This window comes from Diaphorina citri, unplaced genomic scaffold (genome assembly GCF_000475195.1).
Source record: "Diaphorina citri unplaced genomic scaffold, Diaci psyllid genome assembly version 1.1 scaffold2412, whole genome shotgun sequence".
NCBI lineage: Eukaryota > Metazoa > Arthropoda > Insecta > Hemiptera > Psyllidae > Diaphorina > Diaphorina citri.
In genome coordinates, this window is record NW_007379836.1 from 5,536 (window position 1) to 26,258 (window position 20,723).

General features: G+C 36.9%; 3 protein-coding genes across 3 annotated transcripts in view; 1 reads left to right on the forward strand and 2 right to left on the reverse strand.

The window, feature by feature from the left end:
* Positions 1-4,856, forward strand: part of LOC103518880 (electron transfer flavoprotein subunit beta-like) — a gene marked incomplete at its 5' end in the record, with an annotated part of 10,368 nt that extends 5,512 nt beyond the window's left edge. The window contains one exon of the mRNA XM_017447969.2: positions 4,463-4,856. Coding sequence (XP_017303458.1) covers positions 4,463-4,633 — 171 coding nt within the window. The remainder of the gene's footprint in view (positions 1-4,462) is intronic.
* A 558-nt stretch (positions 4,857-5,414) lies between these two features.
* On the reverse strand, positions 5,415-5,984 carry LOC103518881 (mRNA decay activator protein ZFP36L1-like). Its single transcript, XM_008483963.1, has one exon. The coding sequence runs from the start codon at positions 5,982-5,984 to the stop codon at positions 5,415-5,417; it is 570 nt and encodes a 189-aa protein (XP_008482185.1).
* An 11,650-nt stretch (positions 5,985-17,634) lies between these two features.
* LOC113471421 (homeobox protein Nkx-6.2-like) lies at positions 17,635-20,645 on the reverse strand. Its single transcript, XM_026830556.1, has 3 exons — positions 20,615-20,645; positions 18,297-18,508; positions 17,635-18,031 (listed from the first exon to the last, which is right to left on the reverse strand). Exons 2-3 carry the CDS (start codon positions 18,351-18,353, stop codon positions 17,804-17,806), a joined length of 285 nt encoding a protein of 94 aa, XP_026686357.1. The 5' UTR covers positions 18,354-18,508; positions 20,615-20,645; the 3' UTR covers positions 17,635-17,803.
* Positions 20,646-20,723: the final 78 nt, after the last annotated feature.

The following is a 20,723-nucleotide window of genomic DNA, read 5'->3' on the forward strand; positions in this document are numbered from 1 at the left end:
ACATACATTCGATCATGTTCACAGTAAAAGATCAATTCGTCCACATGACATGAGGAAAACATACAAAATCCATCCTATTGTACAATTGCAAAGAAGTAGCTCGTACATCCCAATGACTATCAAGTTAAGTTTTAAATAAGCGACTCTCAGAACAACAGAATTCAGTCTTAATCTCACTCTGCTACTACAATTCACATAATAGAGAGAATGTATTACATTGGACTTGTGGGTATTAATTTCTAATCTCCCATCCATAGGATTACAATGTACACACATCTTCATTGAGATTGTTCAACAAAGTGGACTGCCAAAGTCACAAAATAAGGAAAGAGCCAACCTTGTCGTTTTAAGTTATAAATGTGGATGATATAACTAGTTAATAAATAGCATTGAATATCAAATCCAAAGTGTGATGGTCGGAATTGAAGTTGAGAAGAGAGGGGTTCTTGTTATAGTAATTTTAGCCACTTTGGATATAACACTGAATTGTAATTTCTCATTACCAACAATTACCATATGTAGGACTGTGATACTTTGTTAACCTGATCCAGCAAGTCTACAATACTTGTACATACTCTGCAAAAGAGTACGTAATAGGGATAGCTCAAATATCACTGAGCTTATGAATCAGGCCAGCAGGTAATGAATTCGGATCACAGATGCAAAATCGTCAGTTGATACAGAAAATCGGTCATTAAATAGGCATACGTCAACCAGAAAAAAATATCAATAGAACCCGATCCTTCTTCAAGACCTTAATCCTAACTAGGTTTCAAATAAGACAAGTTTTACAACGTGATATTAGATTGTAGATTGAAATCAAGTCTGAATATGTCAGAGCGTAGATTTAACAATCATCTGGGTCATAAAGTCATTTTCCCCAAAAAATAAATAACATGGGCATTTGGGGGCCTCGAATCTTTCTTAAACTCGTATACTCGGATTAGAAGAACATGTGTTATTTCACCACCGAGCTCTCATATGAATATTCGAATCAAAAAGAAACACACGAGAATCTAAAAAAGGAAAATTCCCAAAGTTACCATATTTTTATTTGAGAACAAGAATGAAAATTCCACCTGGAAACTTGGAAATTCCATACGGATTATGAATTTCATGTAAGATAATCTGGTTCACTGAGCTGGAATCACATTCCATCATGTTATTACAATTCAATTTACATTCAATATTTTGACTTCTACCTGGGCCATATTTTGATTTTCCAATTCTAATTCGAGAAATTTTAAATCCCTTCTTAACACCTTTCTTCACTTGAAGTAGTATTAGCTTGCCGACCATGATCTCAAAGAATCTTGGAACAATTTTAATTTTATTTCGAGAAAATCTCCGACAAAGTGATTTTGTGGGTTTGCGGGTTTTGCACCTTTTTTTTGTTCTTCATGCTTCATCAAGCTTTTCACTCCTTTTAAAATCGAATTTATTTTTTCCTCTCTTACACACACTTTTTCAAAAGCGTTTTAATGAAATTCCTTCAATAAATTCATGTAAAAGAGCCTTTGGATTGCGTGGGCTTTCAAGAAGTCCGTTTGATAAAGAATTGATTGGATGTATGACTTATTTGAACCCTATTGAATACAACACAAAAAAGTTGACGAAGGAATTATAAAATTGGCATTGAAGTTTATTGAACTAGTTAGAAAGTCGAAAGATTATGGAGATTTCATTTGGGTGGTATTTTTATTCTGTTTTGCTACTTTACATTAAAACATAATAATAATAGTCATCATAGTGTGGGGGCTGTAAAGGTGAGAAATCCTAGTCAGAGTACCATGAGCTCAGATGGATAACCAAAGATTTCAAAGTGAACCTCAAGACCCGGGTATAAACTATGTATTGTATGACTACATTGGTCAAAGTTTAGCAAATCTAAGGCGACCACAGAAAGCTAAACGAAGAGGACAAGGGTATGAGACAATGCGTGAGAATACACTGAAGTCAGGAAGTGAAGAATCAATGATATCCCCGGTCTCCCAACCCCTGCTCTTCTATGGGGAACTTCATCAAAGCTGTGGCTTGCGGTCACTTCAAATTCCCAATCTATCTAAACAGTAGAATGATACTTCCAGGTTCCATTTGAAAATTTCATATTACGCCCTCTAAATGCGACCATTTGGTACCCTATGAGTCTATGCTATGGTCTTACCTGCCTCGGTGGTGTAGTGGTCAAGGCGCTCGCCTGGTAAACAGGAGGGCGTGGGTTCAATCCCAGCCGACCCTTTAACGCCAGCTAGCTTAGCTTAATTGCGGTAGTGCGCGTCCTGCCTTGTAAGCGGTAGGCGCTGGGTTCCGATTCCCAGCGGGTACGGATTTTAATCCTCATATATGGGATAAATAATTTCGTTCTCGGAACATAAAAGGGACTTTTCAGTCCTATGCGAGCAGTATAAATAAGCACTACTATTATTATTAAAATCTCGGAATATTCAAAGACTTGGGCCCCTTTTCCACCCTTCCGACGTTATTATTACACATCATCGACATCAAGTTATGTCGAATATTTCATATAGATAATTCACAGGGGTAGTTGACAATAAATGATAATAATTGTATGTTTTGGAGTAAACAAAATAAGTCACGGTGGATATCAAAGTCAACCAGCTGCTTGCTTCCATACCACCCAATCTGTACTAATCTCATGGATTATGGCGGCTTTTGAAATTTATTTATCTTTCTTCTTAATAGGCTGTATGTATCTGTATGCCGTAAGTCACTATAACTGCTAAGGCCAGCCATTCACTATCGGGTAGACCTGACAGGCGGACCTGTTGGTAAGTGGCTGGCTTAAGGTTTTTAGTGACGGGGGCTTTTCCCTCTATTTGGCGACAGCGACAAGGTATTCGCCAATTCACAACCTCATCCAGCCTGAGTGAGGCCGAAAAAAGTCAGCAGCACGCGATTACCCAAAGGTGGCCTAACCGGATACCAACCTCGCGCAAAGCTGTATACCTAACTTTAATCCTTTATGAACCATCGGGAACTGGCGCATACAACGTACTTTCGCCATTACCTGCTCTTGAAAGTTAAATATGGTCAAGTTTTCAAATAAATGATGATGAAATTTTACAGGTACCTACATCCTGTATACCAGAATAGCGCCTTCATTAAGGCCTCAACCCTTAAATTAGGTACCCTTAATCTATTTCCCGCATAAGTTCCCGTTTGTTACGGACTATTTTTGGGGGAACTCGAACCCGTGAACATATTTAAGGCCGTGTAAATTACAGCGTAATAAACAGAGATTTCAACAGAGATTCCACACAACACCTGAGCCTCCCACTCATAATGCCCATGTTTATTAAATTTTACGACGAATTGATTTTTGTTAATTTTCACTACAAGATTATCGGGAGTGACTTTTTCAATTGATATGCGTTAGGTTATGAAAATGAAACACGTTATTGTGTGGGTTCCAGGGACAATGGAATGGAGCGGTTACCCTCAGATCTACGAGTAAATAGGGTAAGGGATTACAATGTCAATTTCACACCTACTTGGACAATAATAAGATCTCATCATGTTTGTATATAAATATGTGTACACCGGCTTTGATAAGATCAATATTACTACCAGAGACGTAAATCAAAGGAGCAAGATCCAGAGGTAAAGAGCTTCTTTGCCGAACGTATTTTTGGTCGTGTACACCGGCTCTGATAAGATCAATATTACTACCAGAGACGTAAATCAAAGGAGCAAGATCCAGAGGTAAAGAGCTTCTTTGCCGAACGTATTTTTGGTCGTTGTCTACGCCACTGACGTAATTTATATTTAGGAATCAACCAAAAGCTCCGCCAATTTTGTCCCGCGTATGTACCTACACTTGTACCTAGATCAAAGACCCGCGCAGTAATGTGGCCAGGCAAACACCTTAGATTACCTTAGAAGCCTAAATAACACAATACAGAAAGACATAAACTTGCGTTTGAAGAAGTGAAAAAAGACCAATATATTTGAAAATTAATTGTAAAATTACTATGGGAACATATTTTATATAATGGGTAACATAACAAAAGTACATAACTAATACAGATCGTCTCACATTTAATTTATTTGTTTTCAGTGTCAGTATTGAAATCTAGATAAGAGATGATAAACTGAGCGAGGACTAATGTCTCTGGCTATGTGAATATTATAGAGATTCTCTTTGAGAGAATGAAGAGAATTTCATGATAGCTAACTCTAAGGTAACCAGCATTTGAGAAAGGCTGGCTCAAGGTATGGTGTGGGCAAATCAGGTGCCTAGCAAATTTTGGAGGGAGACATTTTTTAAAAAATCCAATATGCATTGAATGGTCCCCTATATTGGCTCTTCTTATTGTTTCAGAAAGCCAAAAAGAAGCCCATCAAGAAGGTATCTCCGAAAGACATGGGAGTTGACACTGGAGCCCGCATTATCCAATATGCATTGAATGGTCCCCTATATTAGCTCTTCTTATTGTTTCAGAAAGCCAAAAAGAAGCCCATCAAGAAGGTATCTCCGAAAGACATGGGAGTTGACACTGGAGCCCGCATTGAAATAGTTACTGTAGAGGACCCTCCAGTCAGACAAGCAGGATCTATAGTCCCAGATGTGGACACGCTTGTGGCTAAGCTTAAGGAAAAGGGCCACATATGAGGACAAAACTTCGAGTGGAGGTCCGAGTTCCTCAGAACTTTAGGGTGTCCTGATGGTGTAGAACTTTTTCGATTTAAATTCCCGAAATTCGATTATTCAGAGTTTTGTTTCAGGATGATTGTTTATTCTGAACAGGTTGCGATAGTCTATTGCTTTTCATATTCTATGGGTACAGGGTTTAACAATGTATTTAATGTTGTGGAAAGCTTCCTATGCACGCCCATTTCTGAAGGGAGTATTATTGGCACGTAGATATTATTTATCGTACTTAAATTAAGTATTTAAAACAAAAATATCGTTAAAGAAAATATTAAAAAATAAATAAAATAAAAAATCAGACTTGGCAAAAAAAATCTAGAGATCATTATTTTTCCAAACTTCCATCGTATTACTAATAAAAAAATAGAAAGTAATAATTAATGAGTAGGTAATCAAAACATAAAATGAAAAATAAATAGAGTAAAGTAAAGGTAAGAAAATAAGGCACAATAATAATATCTGAGGACGGCGTCATAAAAAAATAAATAAAACTTCAACCAACTTCATATTCATAAAATGTGATCAGAGGCTTATTCCACGAAGTATACGAGTATGTGTAAGTACTTACATATTCTTTACACTACACTCCTCACTTCGCTATCTCCGCGAAGCAAAGATTGACAAACGGACATTTTTATTTATTTAATAATTATTTTCTCTGCGAGGACTGAAAATTATAGATTCAGAACAAGTTCGTCATAGAATAAGCCTCAGCTCACCACTGCTCAAGCGAAGGAACATCTCAGAAAAAAGCTCTGTGAGGAAATTCAAACGTCTTGGAAGACGCAGTGCTCCAACCTGGACTATAGCTGGCATTACTAGCAGAACTCCAAGAGCTGGAGCAAGAGGAGCCACTTTGTATACGAGAACGATCGCCTCGCGTAGCAGCACCCGGTATATCCCGGGTCTCTTGTATATCACCGTGTATTTCCCGGTATTTCTTTACAGGGTCCACCTCTTCTCCAGGAACACGGTGTATGAATGAGCACCGGGTTCCATAGTTGCACACGCCGTTATGGTGATAGTTGCGGCAGAGTCGTGTCCGATAGCGGTAATGTCGGACAGGTGGCCGCAACTCTTCCACGCTGTGCGCAAATCGACATCGCTCACCATACTGACACGGGCGATAACCTTCTAGTGATCGGCAAAGCTCCGTTTTATAGCGGATAGGATCCAGGAGGAATCTGTCAGACTCTTGATATGGGTATATCGGGCGATGTATATCTTCAGGTCCGCGGTCGTGGAATTCTTGTTGACATTTCTGATCAAGCCTGAAGCGGGCCGGGTGTCGCCAATTGGGAGAGTTGAACATTGTGAATCCTGTAGGACGTGTGGGGGAAATTTTTCGTTATTTTCGATTAGACTTCCTGGATTAAAAAAACAGCATCGTGCATTACAAATTTACAATAGGTACGAGATCAATTCACCAAAAGACTGACCTTTCAAATACGTGGGTAGTAAGTAGGTAGGTACACCTTACAAAAAGAGTCGATAGACACAAACAGTGAAGAATGAGTAACTTGTAGGTACCACTGAACAGAAGATAGGTACATACTGTAGAAATGTCCTTTGAAGTTTGCAAATGGCCAAGTTGTACCATGTAATCATGGCAAAAACATGAAAATCCGAGAATATTGGGGTATTGTGAAACCACACTGTACAGATAAAGCTCCCCTAGTCAATGTGGAATGGGGGACGCAATAATGTAAACTAAAATGGCGGTCTGCTGGAGCTCAGTTAAAAAAAGTTGTACTTCCCCGTATAAACATTTTTTTACGATTCCGAATACTAAATTTGTCACTAGCCAAAATGAAATGCATGCAACATGTTTCAAGCATGGTCAAGTTAAGGACAGTCACGTGCAACAAATATCTAGGTACAATGGTACATACATAACTACATAGTACAAATACGAGTAGAGTAGGTACATGACAGAAACAGAAAGGAAATACTTATGTAGGTGTTGTATGCCTTCATATCAAAGTCATCTGGAGCTCATTGATAAAGGACATCATTATTTTGGAGTGACCCAACACACAGCGCACCCCCCTTTAGTTTCCCCCATTGGGGTGGAGTAGTGAGGGGACCATGGCAATTAGAACATCATTTGAAAGTGACCTCATCGATTTGGGAGCTCTTTTGTATTTGCTGATAATTAATGGTTTCAGTTGTTTTGAGTTCATTCCATGTGGCGACAGTTTTGATACTATGTAAAGTTTTGCGAATTTTCCCCATTTATACCGCCATAGTATTTTTAAGCTCATCACAATAGCCTCATAGCTTTACATTATGTAGAGTGTAGAGTGGAGCTTTGTGATCACTTTTGAGCAGTGGTGGTATGTGGGTTGAAATTTCTTTCATAAGCTCTTTGTTCACCGACTTGAGATATGGAGAGAAATGGCTCTCGAGAAAAACAGCTTTGCACCTATGGTATGTAATTAAATTGAGATATGTGGGCTATGAATAAACCATACAAGACGTTTTCCAAATACCTAACCTTTTCTTTTCTACCTAACCTACTACATAGCTATATCTGAAAATGATTTATTTTAATTAAATTCTGCCTGCATCCTGCATTGACCAAAAGCTTCCTTCCAACCCCTCCCACTTTTTATGATGATAAATACCTATGTTGGAAACATTTGATGAGAGCTCCACAATCATATTAAAACGTCAATGGTTTCATTTTGAAACAAATTAATAACATTTCCACAACTATAAAATGGGATTTTTCTTTGTCTGACCAATGGACAGTGGTCATTCAGGGATGAGGGAGGGAGACATAACACACAGTTGAGAAAAAATTGAAATTATTTGATATTCAGAGAAATATGTGAACTCGGGGGAAATATATTATAGCAGTATAGTACCATGTCCATATACCTACGCCCACTTAACCAAACATGCATGGTTTAGATTTGATTTTATAAGGTTTATAAACCTCCTTATCAAAGAGATCTAATGGAAAAGCCCATTATTAGGTATTACGCAACCATTAGAATTAGAACGTACCTATAGCTGATGAAGAATGGAATTATCCAAAGGCATATGTCCAACCAAATTGATATATGGAACTATAGTCATATGAAAATTCACAAAGTTACTGAGTCTTCCATCAAGATGTCAACAAATTGATATACATAATTCAAATTGAAAGCAAAATCAGAGGTGGTCTGATAGTATAATGTAAGTAGATTGTACAATTTTTCAAGACGAGATAAGAGCCTAGTCATTTTCCTCTCGATACAAAAGTATAATTAAGTATTGTTTTGAGCGCCGTACACTGTATATTTAATTTAATACAATGTATAACCGTGTATAGTTAAAGTAGGTAAATGTACCTACAGTTATCAAATAAATGTAATTAATTTCATTATTAAGTATAATTAAGTATTGTTGTGAGCGCCGTACACTGTATTTTCAATTTAATTTAATACAATGTATAACCGTGTATAGTTAAAGTAGGTAAATGTACCTACAGTTATCAAATAAATGTAATTAATTTCATTATTGTATTCAAATGTATTACTAAGTTATTATTGAACTGTTTACCACAATTTTGTATGCAAATAAAATGTATTATTATATTAATATTCGTATTTGTGCTTATTTAATTTAGGCCTTGTTCCATTTCCATTGGTGGATGAAATTTTATGGGGATTGAGGGGTTTATATTACAATGACCCATACAAGTTCAGACTAATGTCTTACTATAAGCTATAAGGTACTTAAAATTCGATCATGTTCTACAGTAGAAAGATAGTAGAGAAGTTCGTCACATGGACTATGGAGAAAACATACAAAATGCATCTATTGTACAATTGCAAAGAAGTGCTCGTACATCCCATGACGTATCAAGTTAATGTTGTAAATAGACTCTCAGAATCAACAGAAAGTTTCAGTCTTAATTCTCACTCTGGCTTACTACAATTACATTCATAGAGAGAATGTATTAGATTGGACTTGGTGTATTATTTCTAATCCCATTCATAGAAGTTACAATGTTACACACATCTTCTATTGAGTTGTTCCCAAAGTTGGATCTGCAAAGTTCACAAATAAAGGAAATGGAGCCACTTGTCAGTTTTAAAGTTAAAATGTTGGATTGATATAGCTAGTTATAAATAGCATTTGAATATCAATCAAGTGTGATTGTCCGAAATGGAAGTTGATAAGAAAGGGGTTCTTGTTATAGGTAATGTATTTGTTCACTTTGGATAACACTGAATTTTAAATTCTCATACCAAGTATACATATGTAGGTAACTGTGTATACTTTGTTAACCTGATCCAGCAAGTCTACAATACTTGTACATACTCTGCAAAAGAGTACGTAATAGGGATAGCTCAAATATCACTGATAAGAGAGGGGTTCTTGTTATAATTTAGGCCACTTTGGATAACACTGAATTTTAAATTCTCATACCAAGTATACATATGTAGGTAACTGTGTACTTTGTTAAACTGATCCAGCAAGTCTACAATACTTGTACATACTCTGCAAAAGAGTACGTAATAGGGATAGCTCAAATATCACTGAGCTTATGAATCAATGCTGAACGTTCAAAAGTAAATTATCCCTAGTACCATGTTAGGGGACATCTCAACTGACAAAATACACGAGCAACCTGTCGCGTATACCGGGCTTTACGTAACTTTACCTATGAAATATATAAGACCTTGTTTAGACTGCGGGAGTAAAGGGACTTTTCAGTCTCACTCATTCTGGCAGGATAAACAAGGTATATTCTATTCTATTCTTTAATGGTTACAAAGATGACCAAAGTGTGTCACATTACCCCGGTTGGCCCTACAGATATTTCCAACCCGGATTTCAGGATTATGATAAACTCGCGCACTCTGTTATACAAACCCACCACTCTACCACTCCTCCAGGCACAGTTTACATTACCTCACGCTCATCTTTTTGTAAATTTAACAGTGAAGATTTTTTCTCTAGATTGTACGTGTACTCGTGTATATTACAAAGGCGGATACCACGGGGGGAGATGAGGGGATTTTGTATGAAATTAAAATAATTTTGAATTTGTTGTACGTGTACTCGTGTATATTACAAAGGCGGATACCACGGGGGGAGATGAGGGGATTTTGTATGAAATTAAAATAATTTTGAATTTTCCAAATATTTTCATTTTTCTGTTGCCATATTTACCTTGTGTAGCAGGGAATATCCCTGTGTAGTGTGTACCAACTCTCAAAAATGCTATTTCAGCATCCAGGTTAAATGCTTTATTATATTCACCCCCCCCCTTTTTTACTTTTTTGAGCCTGGTCTGTACTTATACCTAACTCTAACAAAAGATAGCTAATTATAATGTGATAACGCCCAATACCGGTAAGGCATTGCTGTAAAGTACCCACTTTTCACATATGAGTTTTTGTTCAACATTCAAAGTTGAAGAAGAGAGCAAAGTTTGGAATAGCAATTAGAAAAGAAAATTTCCTAATATTAAAATTTCTCGAGAGTATGATATAAAATTCGTTAAAACTTTCAATACGATCATCGCGGGAAGTATTTAGGGTACCTTATGATCAGAAAAGGGACACAAGCTTTCACTAAACTAAAAATATGATTCAGTGGAACTACAGCCTTAACGAGGGTTTTGGTAAAGAAATCATTGGAAATAATTATTCACATTGAAAACAGTCTGATTCAAAATAAACAGATAAGATATCATCTCAATAAACCTGGGGGAAAAAAGACTTCACAAGATATCAGAATGTTTGCATATGCATAAAACACCAATATTACATCTCTACTGACAGACCCTGTATACATAAACATACAATATAAGGATAATGAATATTAATATAAAGTTAAGATAATAACACGCCATAATATCATAAGAGTATAAGAAGTATGTAAGATTTTCCTTATTTTATAAAAGCAATTAAGATACCAAGCAAGGTAAAATCGTAAAATGGAGGGAGGTATTAAGAGCACACAAAAGATTTTGCGATATAATGTGAGATCTATTTCGCTATATTATTTCCTTAACCTAGAGTACCTTAATACCTTAGCTACTTACGTATTAGAAGAAAATTTATGGGAAAAAGAAGAATGCATGGGAGCGAAGAGAGAATGGGATAGGGGACAGATATGGGAAAATCTGTGACTCTCCCAATACGAGAAAAACGTTCAACAAACAAGAGGCCATGGTATTTTAAAATTCACTCACCGAATATAAATCGATTATGGGGAACTTCATCAAAGCTGTGGCTTGCGGTCACTTCAAATTCCCAATCTATCTAAACAGTAGAATGATACTTCCAGGTTCCACGATAATGTCGTAGAAATGTTTCCGTGTGAGCTTTGAAATTTGAAACATGATCATGACGGGATATGTGATGAAATTATTACAAACCATTAGTGTACGAAGAGGATACAAGGATAGGTCACAGGGTGATTGAAAAATTGGTTCTTTAGGTTAAACACAAATACCTCTACGTCCCTTAAAGCCAAATAAAAGATGATTGCCTGTGTATAAAATAGAAAGTAAAAATGTGAACAACAAAAATCCTCAGAGCCTTTGGATTGCGTGGGCTTTCAAGAAGTCCGTTTGATAAAGAATTGATTGGATGTATGACTTATTTGAACCCTATTGAATACAACACAAAAAAGTTGACGAAGGAATTATAAAATTGGCATTGAAGTTTATTGAACTAGTTAGAAAGTCGAAAGATTATGGAGATTTCATTTGTGTGGTATTTTTATTCTGTTTTGCTACTTTACATTAAAACATAATAATAATAGTCACCATAGTGTGGGGGCTGTAAAGGTGAGAAATCCTAGTCAGAGCACCATGAGCTCAGATGGATAACCAAAGATTTCAAAGTGAACCTCCAGACCCGGGTATAAACTATGTATTGTATGACTACATTGGTCAAAGTTTAGCAAATCTATGCCGACCACAGAAAAGGGTATGAGACAATGCGTGAGAATACACTGAAGTCAGGAAGTGAAGAATCAATGATATCCCCGGTCTCCCAACCCCTGCTCTATGGACACAGAGAAATAAATTAAAAGAAATAAAACCTAAATTTAACGCGTCGTGCGTTTTGTTTAGGACTAAAGCATTGTTCGGACTTAAAAGATGTACATACATACTTACCTAACTATTGATAGAAAACTTGATGTATTACCTAAGAACATACTGTCTCCTATCTCAAGAAAGGGTACCTACCAAAATCGGCATTTATTTTCAACTCCATATAGCATCGCCAGGAATTGTGAGGAGACATGGATCCAAGGATTCTATGGAACATTATTGTGACTTATTGGTACCCCAGATTTTCATCTCTGTGTCTACGTTGAAGAATGACAAACGCCAAGAGTTGCTCAATAATATCTCCCTTCTCGAAAATCAAACTTCAACTCTGAAATGAACAAAACGCACAAAATTTTGAAACAATGAAATTTTAGGGAGTAAAAAAACTGTATCTCTCTCGCTTAGCACTTAGCTAAGCAGCAGTATTACATGGAAATTAATTTATAATTATGAGAGCAAGTAGGGGAGTCTCTCTCTCTCTCTCTGCCAAGAGAAAGTCAAAAGGGGAGAGGGAGGGTGAGGTTAGGTATGAATGCCTTGTACAAACAATAAGCTTAACTTTCATCCTCCCACCCCGATTCCAGGGTCTTCATTCTTTATGCTCTTTAGCTTGTAATTTGCACCCCACACCTCGCTAGTTATCAAAGCTTTTATAATTAAATACATACCCAGGAAGCAGAGCTTTATATATATTTTTTATGATTTTTCTCTCTCTCCGTTCTTCTACCGGAGTATGAAATCGAGCAAACTTGAGAAAAGTGACGCTGAAAATTTAGTAAACCTTCAAGACCTGAGAGTGAGAGTGCTTTTCTTATAAACATACAGGTACTTACTACTTACCAACTGTACTCATACAACTTGAGGCGGGCCTGAGAATCCTGAGATCGTCACTCGAGTAGATGAGATGCAGGCAAATGTTGAGGTTTTAAAAGGAGTGAAAAGCTTGATGAAGCATGAAGAACAAAAAAAGGTGCAAAACCCGCAAACCCACAAAATCACTTTGTCGGAGATTTTCTTAGGGATGTAAATGAGTCGCAAATATATCGATAAATCGATATATCGATATATCGGCCCCTCAAATATATCGATATCGATATATCGGGAAAAGGAGTGAAAAGCTTGATGAAGCATGAAGAACAAAAAAAAGGTGCAAAACCCGCAAACCCACAAAATCACTTTGTCGGAGATTTTCTCGAAATAAAATTAAAATTGTTCCAAGATTCTTTGAGATCATGGTCGGCAAGCTAATACTACTTCAAGTGAAGAAAGGTGTTAAGAAGGGATTTAAAATTTCTCGAATTAGAATTGGAAAATCAAAATATGGCCCAGGTAGAAGTCAAAATATTGAATGTAAATTGAATTGTAATAACATGATGGAATGTGATTCCAGCTCAGTGAACCAGATTATCTTACATGAAATTCATAATCCGTATGGAATTTCCAAGTTTCCAGGTGGAATTTTCATTCTTGTTCTCAAATAAAAATATGGTAACTTTGGGAATTTTCCTTTTTTAGATTCTCGTGTGTTTCTTTTTGATTCGAATATTCATATGAGAGCTCGGTGGTGAAATAACACATGTTCTTCTAATCCGAGTATACGAGTTTAAGAAAGATTCGAGGCCCCCAAATGCCCATGTTATTTATTTTTTGGGGAAAATGACTTTATGACCCAGATGATTGTTAAATCTACGCTCTGACATATTCAGACTTCATTTCAATCTACAATCTAATATCACGTTGTGAAACTTGTCTTATTTGAAACCTAGTTAGGATTAAGGTCTTGAAGAAGTATCGGGTTCTATTGATATTTTTTTCTGGTTGACGTATGCCTATTTAATGACCGATTTTCTGTATCAACTGACGATTTTGCATCTGTGACCTTTTCTTATAAACATACAGGTAAACAGGTATGGTACTTACCACTTACCAACTGTACTCATACAACTTGAGGCGGGCCTGAGAATCCTGAGATCGTCACTCGAGTAGATGAGATGCAGGCAAATGTTGAGCTGAAGTCAAATTGCGGACAATTCAAAAATCCGGATTGCCCTCAGTGTCAATCAAAAAAGGTCCAGTAGAGTTGTAACAATTTCCCGGACTGCAATTCAAGCACGACTCAAAAGAGAATCTGGCACGGCTCATAAGAGTACGAGACAGTACCTGCCTAACTCCGCACACAAAAAGCCCACGTTGAGGCTAAGGTGTAGGGGCACACAGTCCTAAAAGTTGGGTTAAGCATATACGAATACATATACCTAATCAATCAGTACCTACCTAACCTACCCCAAGTGGGCTTTTCAACAGAATTTCACTCGTTTAGACCAAATCTCGAGCACACAAGCAACGATCTTTCGAAAGGCTTACTTTGGGAGACAAGTTGTAGTGTTCGAAAGACAACTTTGGGAGACAATCGCGTATACCGGGCTTTAATGGTTACAAAGATGACCAAAGTGTGTCACATTACTCCGGTTGGCCCTACAGATATTTCCAACCCGGATTTCAGGATTATGATAAACTCGCGCACTCTGTTATACAAACCCACCACTCTACCACGATTTCAATCTACAATCTAATATCACGTTGTAAAACTTGTCTTATTTGAAACCTAGTTAGGATTAAGGTCTTGAAGAAGGATCGGGTTCTATTGATATTTTTTTCTGGTTGACGTATGCCTATTTAATGACCGATTTTCTGTATCAACTGACGATTTTGCATCTGTGATCCGAATTCATTACCTGCTGGCCTGATTCATAAGCTCAGTGATATTTGAGCTATCCCTATTACGTACTCTTTTGCAGAGTATGTACAAGTATTGTAGACTTGCTGGATCAGGTTAACAAAGTACACAGTTACCTACATATGTATACTTGGTATGAGAATTTAAAATTCAGTGTTATCCAAAGTGGCCTTAAATTATAACAAGAACCCCTCTCTTCTCAACTTCCATTTCCGACAATCACACTTGATTGATATTCAAATGCTATTTATAACTAGCTATATCAATCCAACATTTTAACTTTAAAACTGACAAGTGGCTCCATTTCCTTTATTTGTGAACTTTGCAGATCCAACTTTGGGAACAACTCAATAGAAGATGTGTGTAACATTGTAACTTCTATGAATGGGATTAGAAATAATATACCAAGTCCAAACTAATACATTTTCTCTATGAATGTAATTGTAGTAAGCTTAGAGTGAGAATTAAGACTGAAACTTTCTGTCGATTCTGAGAGTCTATTTACAACATTAACTTGATACCTCATGGGATGTACGAGCACTTCTTTGCAATTGTACAATAGATGCACTTTGTATGTTTTCTCCATAGTTCATGTGACGAACTATTCTACTACCTTTCTACTGTAGAACATGATCGAGTTTTAAGTACCTTATAGTAAGACATTAGTCTGAACTTGTATGGGTCATTGTAATATAAACCCCTCAATCCCCCTAAAATTTCATCCACCAATGGAAATGGAACAAGGCCTAAATTAAATAAGCACAAATACGAATATTAATATAATAATACATTTTATTTGTAAATCGATTTCAAAAATACCGGTAAATAGTGAAGTTTGACGTCACGGCATACGCTCCCGTAGGCGATGACGTATTGACGTCATCGCCTATCCCGCTTCGTTTGTTTGTGCGCAAGCGTTTCTGCGTATTTTGACGTGAAATCTGACGTCACAACTCTCCGAACTTTTCCATTCGAACGGCAATTAAAAATTTAATTTTCGACCTTTTAAAGTTACTTTTTCGGAAAGTTGACCTCAGATTCGGATTTTTCACAACTTTTTACGTAGGAATCGACCTTTTATTAATAATATTTATTGCAACTCCTCCAATTAGTTGAATCCAGGGGGAAGGAAGCTGCGGTTTAACGTTTAAATCCAGCAGCGACGTGAAAAAATTAAATACTAATAGGAAGGTTAAACGTTAAACTACATATTTGGAAGATTAAAGTGTTCAAACGTTTACCCTCGATGATGTTGTGTTTAGCCTGTTTTATTATTTTTTTTTTCCTCCCTAAGGTTTAGTGGGATCATCACATCGATCATCCTACCTAACCTAATAGTTGGGCATGTGTATGGGCAGTGGTGGATATGTCAATTTAACTAAGTCTCACCGTACGTATCTGAAACCAAAATGTGGTCAAAACACACTCGTCGTTAATACGGAAGTACATAGGTATAGGTACTCTAAGCAAACAACAACCCAAGTATTCTGGGCAGCAACAAATAAAGTCAAAATAGGTAGATAGGTACCTACTAGTCAAAATGGTAGCCAACATCAGAACCGGATAGGCACCTCAAGGGGAAGACCTACTCTGAGAGTCTGAGCAGAAGTTGAACAAGTCGGATATTTTTCAGAACAAAATGGGAGAGAAGGAGCCAAGGAACAATCTTGTAAACTCTCGGGGAGAACAATCCGATGCAGAAAAAAAGGAGAGGAAATTAAATCTCAAAAGAGAAGCACAAACAAAAGAAAACGGAGAAAGTTTCCTAGGGAAAACTGGGGAGCGAAGGACAGAGAGGAGAAAGGAAGGGTTTAAATTTTGTAATAAAATATAAAGTTCGTCGAAAAGTTGCAAAGGAAAAGGGAAAGAAAAGAGAGAGCGAGGGGAATAATTGGGGCTCCCCTTTACTCATTAAATCCTTGCTCCATTAAAGTAATTTGTAATTAACTTTGACGAGAAGGGAGGGAGGGGAGGGACATGTGACGTCACAGGAATGGCGTGCTAATTGGCAGAAGAGGGGAAGGAGGAGACAACCCTTTTCGTTCCACCAGGGTGTGGGAGATGCTTTGAGTGGAAATTCGGAGGAATGCGTTGAAACGTTGTCCGTCAAAGTAGACACGAATGACTGTGATGAAGTTTTCCGGACACAGAGAGTACTGTGATGAAGTACGTAAGGAATTTTTTGAGCTTACCTAGGAACATTTTTGTAAATAAAATTACCTCGGGAAACTTAACCAACTTACAGCAAATAAACTAGCGCTGGCGAAATATTTTCACCGTTGTGAACTGTGATGAAGTAGGTAAGGAATTTTTTGAACTTACCTAGGTACATTTTTGTAAATAAAATTACCTCGGGAAACTTAACCAACTTACAGCAAATAAACTAGCGCTGGCGAAATATTTTCACCGTTGTGAAAAATAAAATAAAAAATAAAGGAAATTAAATTTTAAATTATTTCACATTCCAAGTAGGTAGTGTTTTTTTTAATATATCAAAGGTTGCCCATGATAATGTTGGATCCGTATGCCAGGCATACTGCTATTCCTTAGTGCAATACTATGCTTATAAGGAGGATCCGAAAAAACTTGTTAAATGGGTAGTTAGTAGATATTAAGTAGAGGTTGTATAGGCGTATTTGGTGACAAATGTTTTCAGAACAATGCAAGGAAGGCGCTGAAGTAAAAAATCATCTCTTTGTTCCAAATCTCCGGGTGAAACGAAAGGAAATTCAAAATGGAAGAAAAAGTAATTTTCATTTAATAAAATTAAATGACACCCTAGCAAAGTGCTTTTATTTCCACATCCACACTCCTCAATCTAACCATGAAAATTTCATCTATTCTGATATACATAATCATGTACCTACTATACATAGATGCTTTGGGGGCATTTGCACTGGTATATTCTAACTATCTAACTGAACCCTAATTCCAGGACCTTAACGCGCACAGTTTTGGAGTGCTTTTGTTTCCACATCCACACTCCTCAATCTAACCATGAAAATTCCATCTATTCTGATATACATAATCATGTACCTACTATACACAGATACTTTGGGGGCATTTGCACTGGTATATTCTAACTATCTAACTGAACCCTAATTCCAGGACCTTAACGCGCACAGTTTTGGAGTGACTCAATCTAACCATGAAAATTTCATCTATTCTGATATACATAATCATGTACCTACTATACATAGATACTTTGGGGGCATTTGCACTGGTATATTCTAACTATCTAACTGAACCCTAATTCCAGGACCTTAACGCGCACAGTTTTGGAGTGCTTTTAAGATGCAAGTCAAGGGCACCTCTACATATTAGTTCAGTCATAAGGATTCACGTCCGAGTCATTATCACTATCTACCGCTATTTCTCCTTGTTGGAACAAATACTGGTGCTGACTGGTGTGGTGCTGGTCTGACGATTGCTGGTGCAGGTTCTCTTGTTGCTGATTCAGTTGGGACTGTTTGATGGCGGCCAGTCTTTGTTGCTGAAACTCGAGATGCTGTTTCCGCCACTTGATCCGCCGGTTTTGAAACCACACTTTGACCTGTGAAATGAAAAGTTCATTGAGTTTTACTATAATTTTCGATGTAAAGAATTTGAAGACATAATTAGTATTTCCTAACTTGTATTTCGTAGGGCGATGCAGATTACGTCCCCAATATTGTCATTGAATCATCGTTTGAACTCTTTCACTATACAGAAAAATATCTGCTTTTGAAAATCTTCCCGGTTCTCCGGCCAGGGGTCAATTTTTGTTCTAACGTGACAAACGCCAAATACAAAAATATTTCGTGTAAGGGAGAACTCACCTGGGCTTCAGTCAGATTCAATGTGTGCGCCAAGTACAATCGCTCAGGTCCGACCATGTATTGTTGGCGTTCGAATTCTGCTTCCAACCTCTCCAGTTGTTCGGGTGTGAAGATGGTACGTACTCTTTTCGATTTGGACGACGAAGAGGAACAGGAAGAGGGGGAGAGCTTTTTACACTTGAGGTCTGAAGAGGGACTCAGTAGTTTGTCTTCTGAAACACGTAGACAAAGGAAACATTGAATGTATGTTTGTGTCAGATTTTTCTCGAGGAGCTTTTCTATAACCATTCAAAAAGCCCACTTGAGGCTTAGGTGTAGGGGCAGCCCCAAAAGATGGGTTAAGCTCCTACGAATCTATAACCATCTCGGACATAAAACGCAAAATAGATTAAGTTATGCGTACAGAATTTGGAAAATGTTCACATCACACGCCTATTGGAAAATTGAACGAAACTTCACCAAACTCGAAACAAGTATAGATTGATTATTTCCTCCTGATTAAGAAAAAAATGCAACTTAACGGCAAAATGAATAAAATTATTCGTCTAATTCGTGTTTTCCTTCAATTGAATTGCACTCAGTGGTACGAGAAGAAATGGAAGAATGCTCAAGAGATGAAAACCTTGTAGTTTTCTATTGCAATAAAATGAAAACCACACTGAGAGAGGAAACGAGAGATCTAATATTAAAAAATGTACTTGGAACGAGATAAAATAATCTACCACAAGCTTTTTAAGGAGCTTCTCATGCAAAAAGAAACATTTCATAGAGCAATTTTTTTAATATTAAAAAAAGGAAGGAAAAATCCTCAAAAGCTCGTGTTCGGTGTTTACGTTACAGGAGTATTAGTCAAGAATCTTCACCCCTGAAATGTAGGAGCCTACTATCAATAGAGATCTAATAATTTTATTTTGCTCTTTTCAGTTACACCACAGTATTACTATGGTAATTGAAGAAGCTTTTGACATCACCTTGCATTTATGCCAAAGAGGATCACTGTGGAACATCAGATTATCTAATCTTTCGAACACGAAATCCGTCGAAAGAGAATGATGAATTGGAAATCTACAGCACTGAAATTGGCATGAAATCAAGGACAGCCCATTCGACATCAAATAGAGAAAGAAAAGGTGAGAGCTCATATTTTTAGTGGATGTACCAACAATACCGAAATTCTTCTACTCACCGAGTTTTTTTTTATCAGATAAAGATTATCTGGATTAGCTGGGAATTGAGTTGAAGTATTTTGTGTCCTAATAGTTAATGCTGATTTGCCATCAGTTCTTGTAGCGTTGGCCTGGTACTTATTGACTCAGAAAGTGTCCACAAGCCGCCATCGAGTAAATCTTATTTTATCAGAGGGTTGGATTGTAATTTTATGAAGCTCAGTGTTCGCATGTTTCATGTTCCGACGTCCATGGAGCTCTACATTTTTATTGCCTTTGTAAGCACTTTCCAAGTTTCCACTCCTTTGCTTTCCCTCTATATCCTCCATTCCTCTTCTTGTTCATGTGATCTCATTTTGTACTCTCATTTATCAACTTGGGCATTTTTTTCCTCTTTCATTTGCTTCTTGTTTAAACTTGTTATGTAAGGGATGATAGCATTTTTTGCTTTCCCCCCGATCAGGTTGCTCGTGTATTTTGTCAGTTGAGATCTCTTCTTGTTCATGTGATCTCATTTTGTACTCTCATTTATCAACTTGGGCATTTTTTTTTTTTTTCCTCTTTCATTTTCTTCTTGTTTAAACTTGTTATGTAAGGGATGATAGCATTTTTTGCTTTCCCCCCGATCAGGTTGCTCGTGTATTTTGTCAGTTGAGATGTCCCCTAACATGGTACTAGGGATAATTTACTTTTGAACGTTCAGCATTTTTTTTTTCTCCTGAGGATTTTTGTTGTTCACATTTTTACTTTCTATTTTATACACAGGCAATCATCTTTTATTTGGCTTTAAGGGAATGCAACTTTGTATTAGGTGCTCCTATGAAAAGAAGGATTTATTACCCCAATTACAGTTGAAATAATAGAAAAAGAAATCCTCACACTGTCAGTAACTGTAAGGAACATTAATATCAATTAGTGCTCAACGTATGGACACAACCGATAACCCATTCAACCGCAATTGCTACGTGAAGCGGTTAATTTATATTTGTTTTATCGTCACACTATAGTTAAATTGTTATCACTAGTCCTTTGTTACTTTTCCAAGCTTGAACATCTTGATTTATAAACTAGATCAGTGGTTTCCAAAGTATTCAACGATAACACACACGGGTGCTAAAAGATCCCAATTTTCCAAGTGCATATATTATGTACCTGTTCTAAATCAGGGTTTCTTCAATGTACTTATCATGCTGTTGATATGTATTTTGATTTTATTTGATAAATTATAGAAGATGAAGACACATGAAAGTGGCACTTTTTT

Excerpts from the sequence above, each read along its gene's own strand:
- LOC103518881 (XM_008483963.1), bottom strand. The coding sequence starts at position 5,984 with ATGTTCAACTCTCCCAATTGGCGACACCCGGCCCGCTTCAGGCTTGAT.
- LOC113471421 (XM_026830556.1), bottom strand. The coding sequence starts at position 18,353 with ATGGTCGGACCTGAGCGATTGTACTTGGCGCACACATTGAATCTGACT. Across the intron at positions 18,032-18,296 it reads TGAATCTGACTGAAGCCCAG|GTCAAAGTGTGGTTTCAAAA; the intron begins GTGAGTTCTCCC and ends TTCATTTCACAG.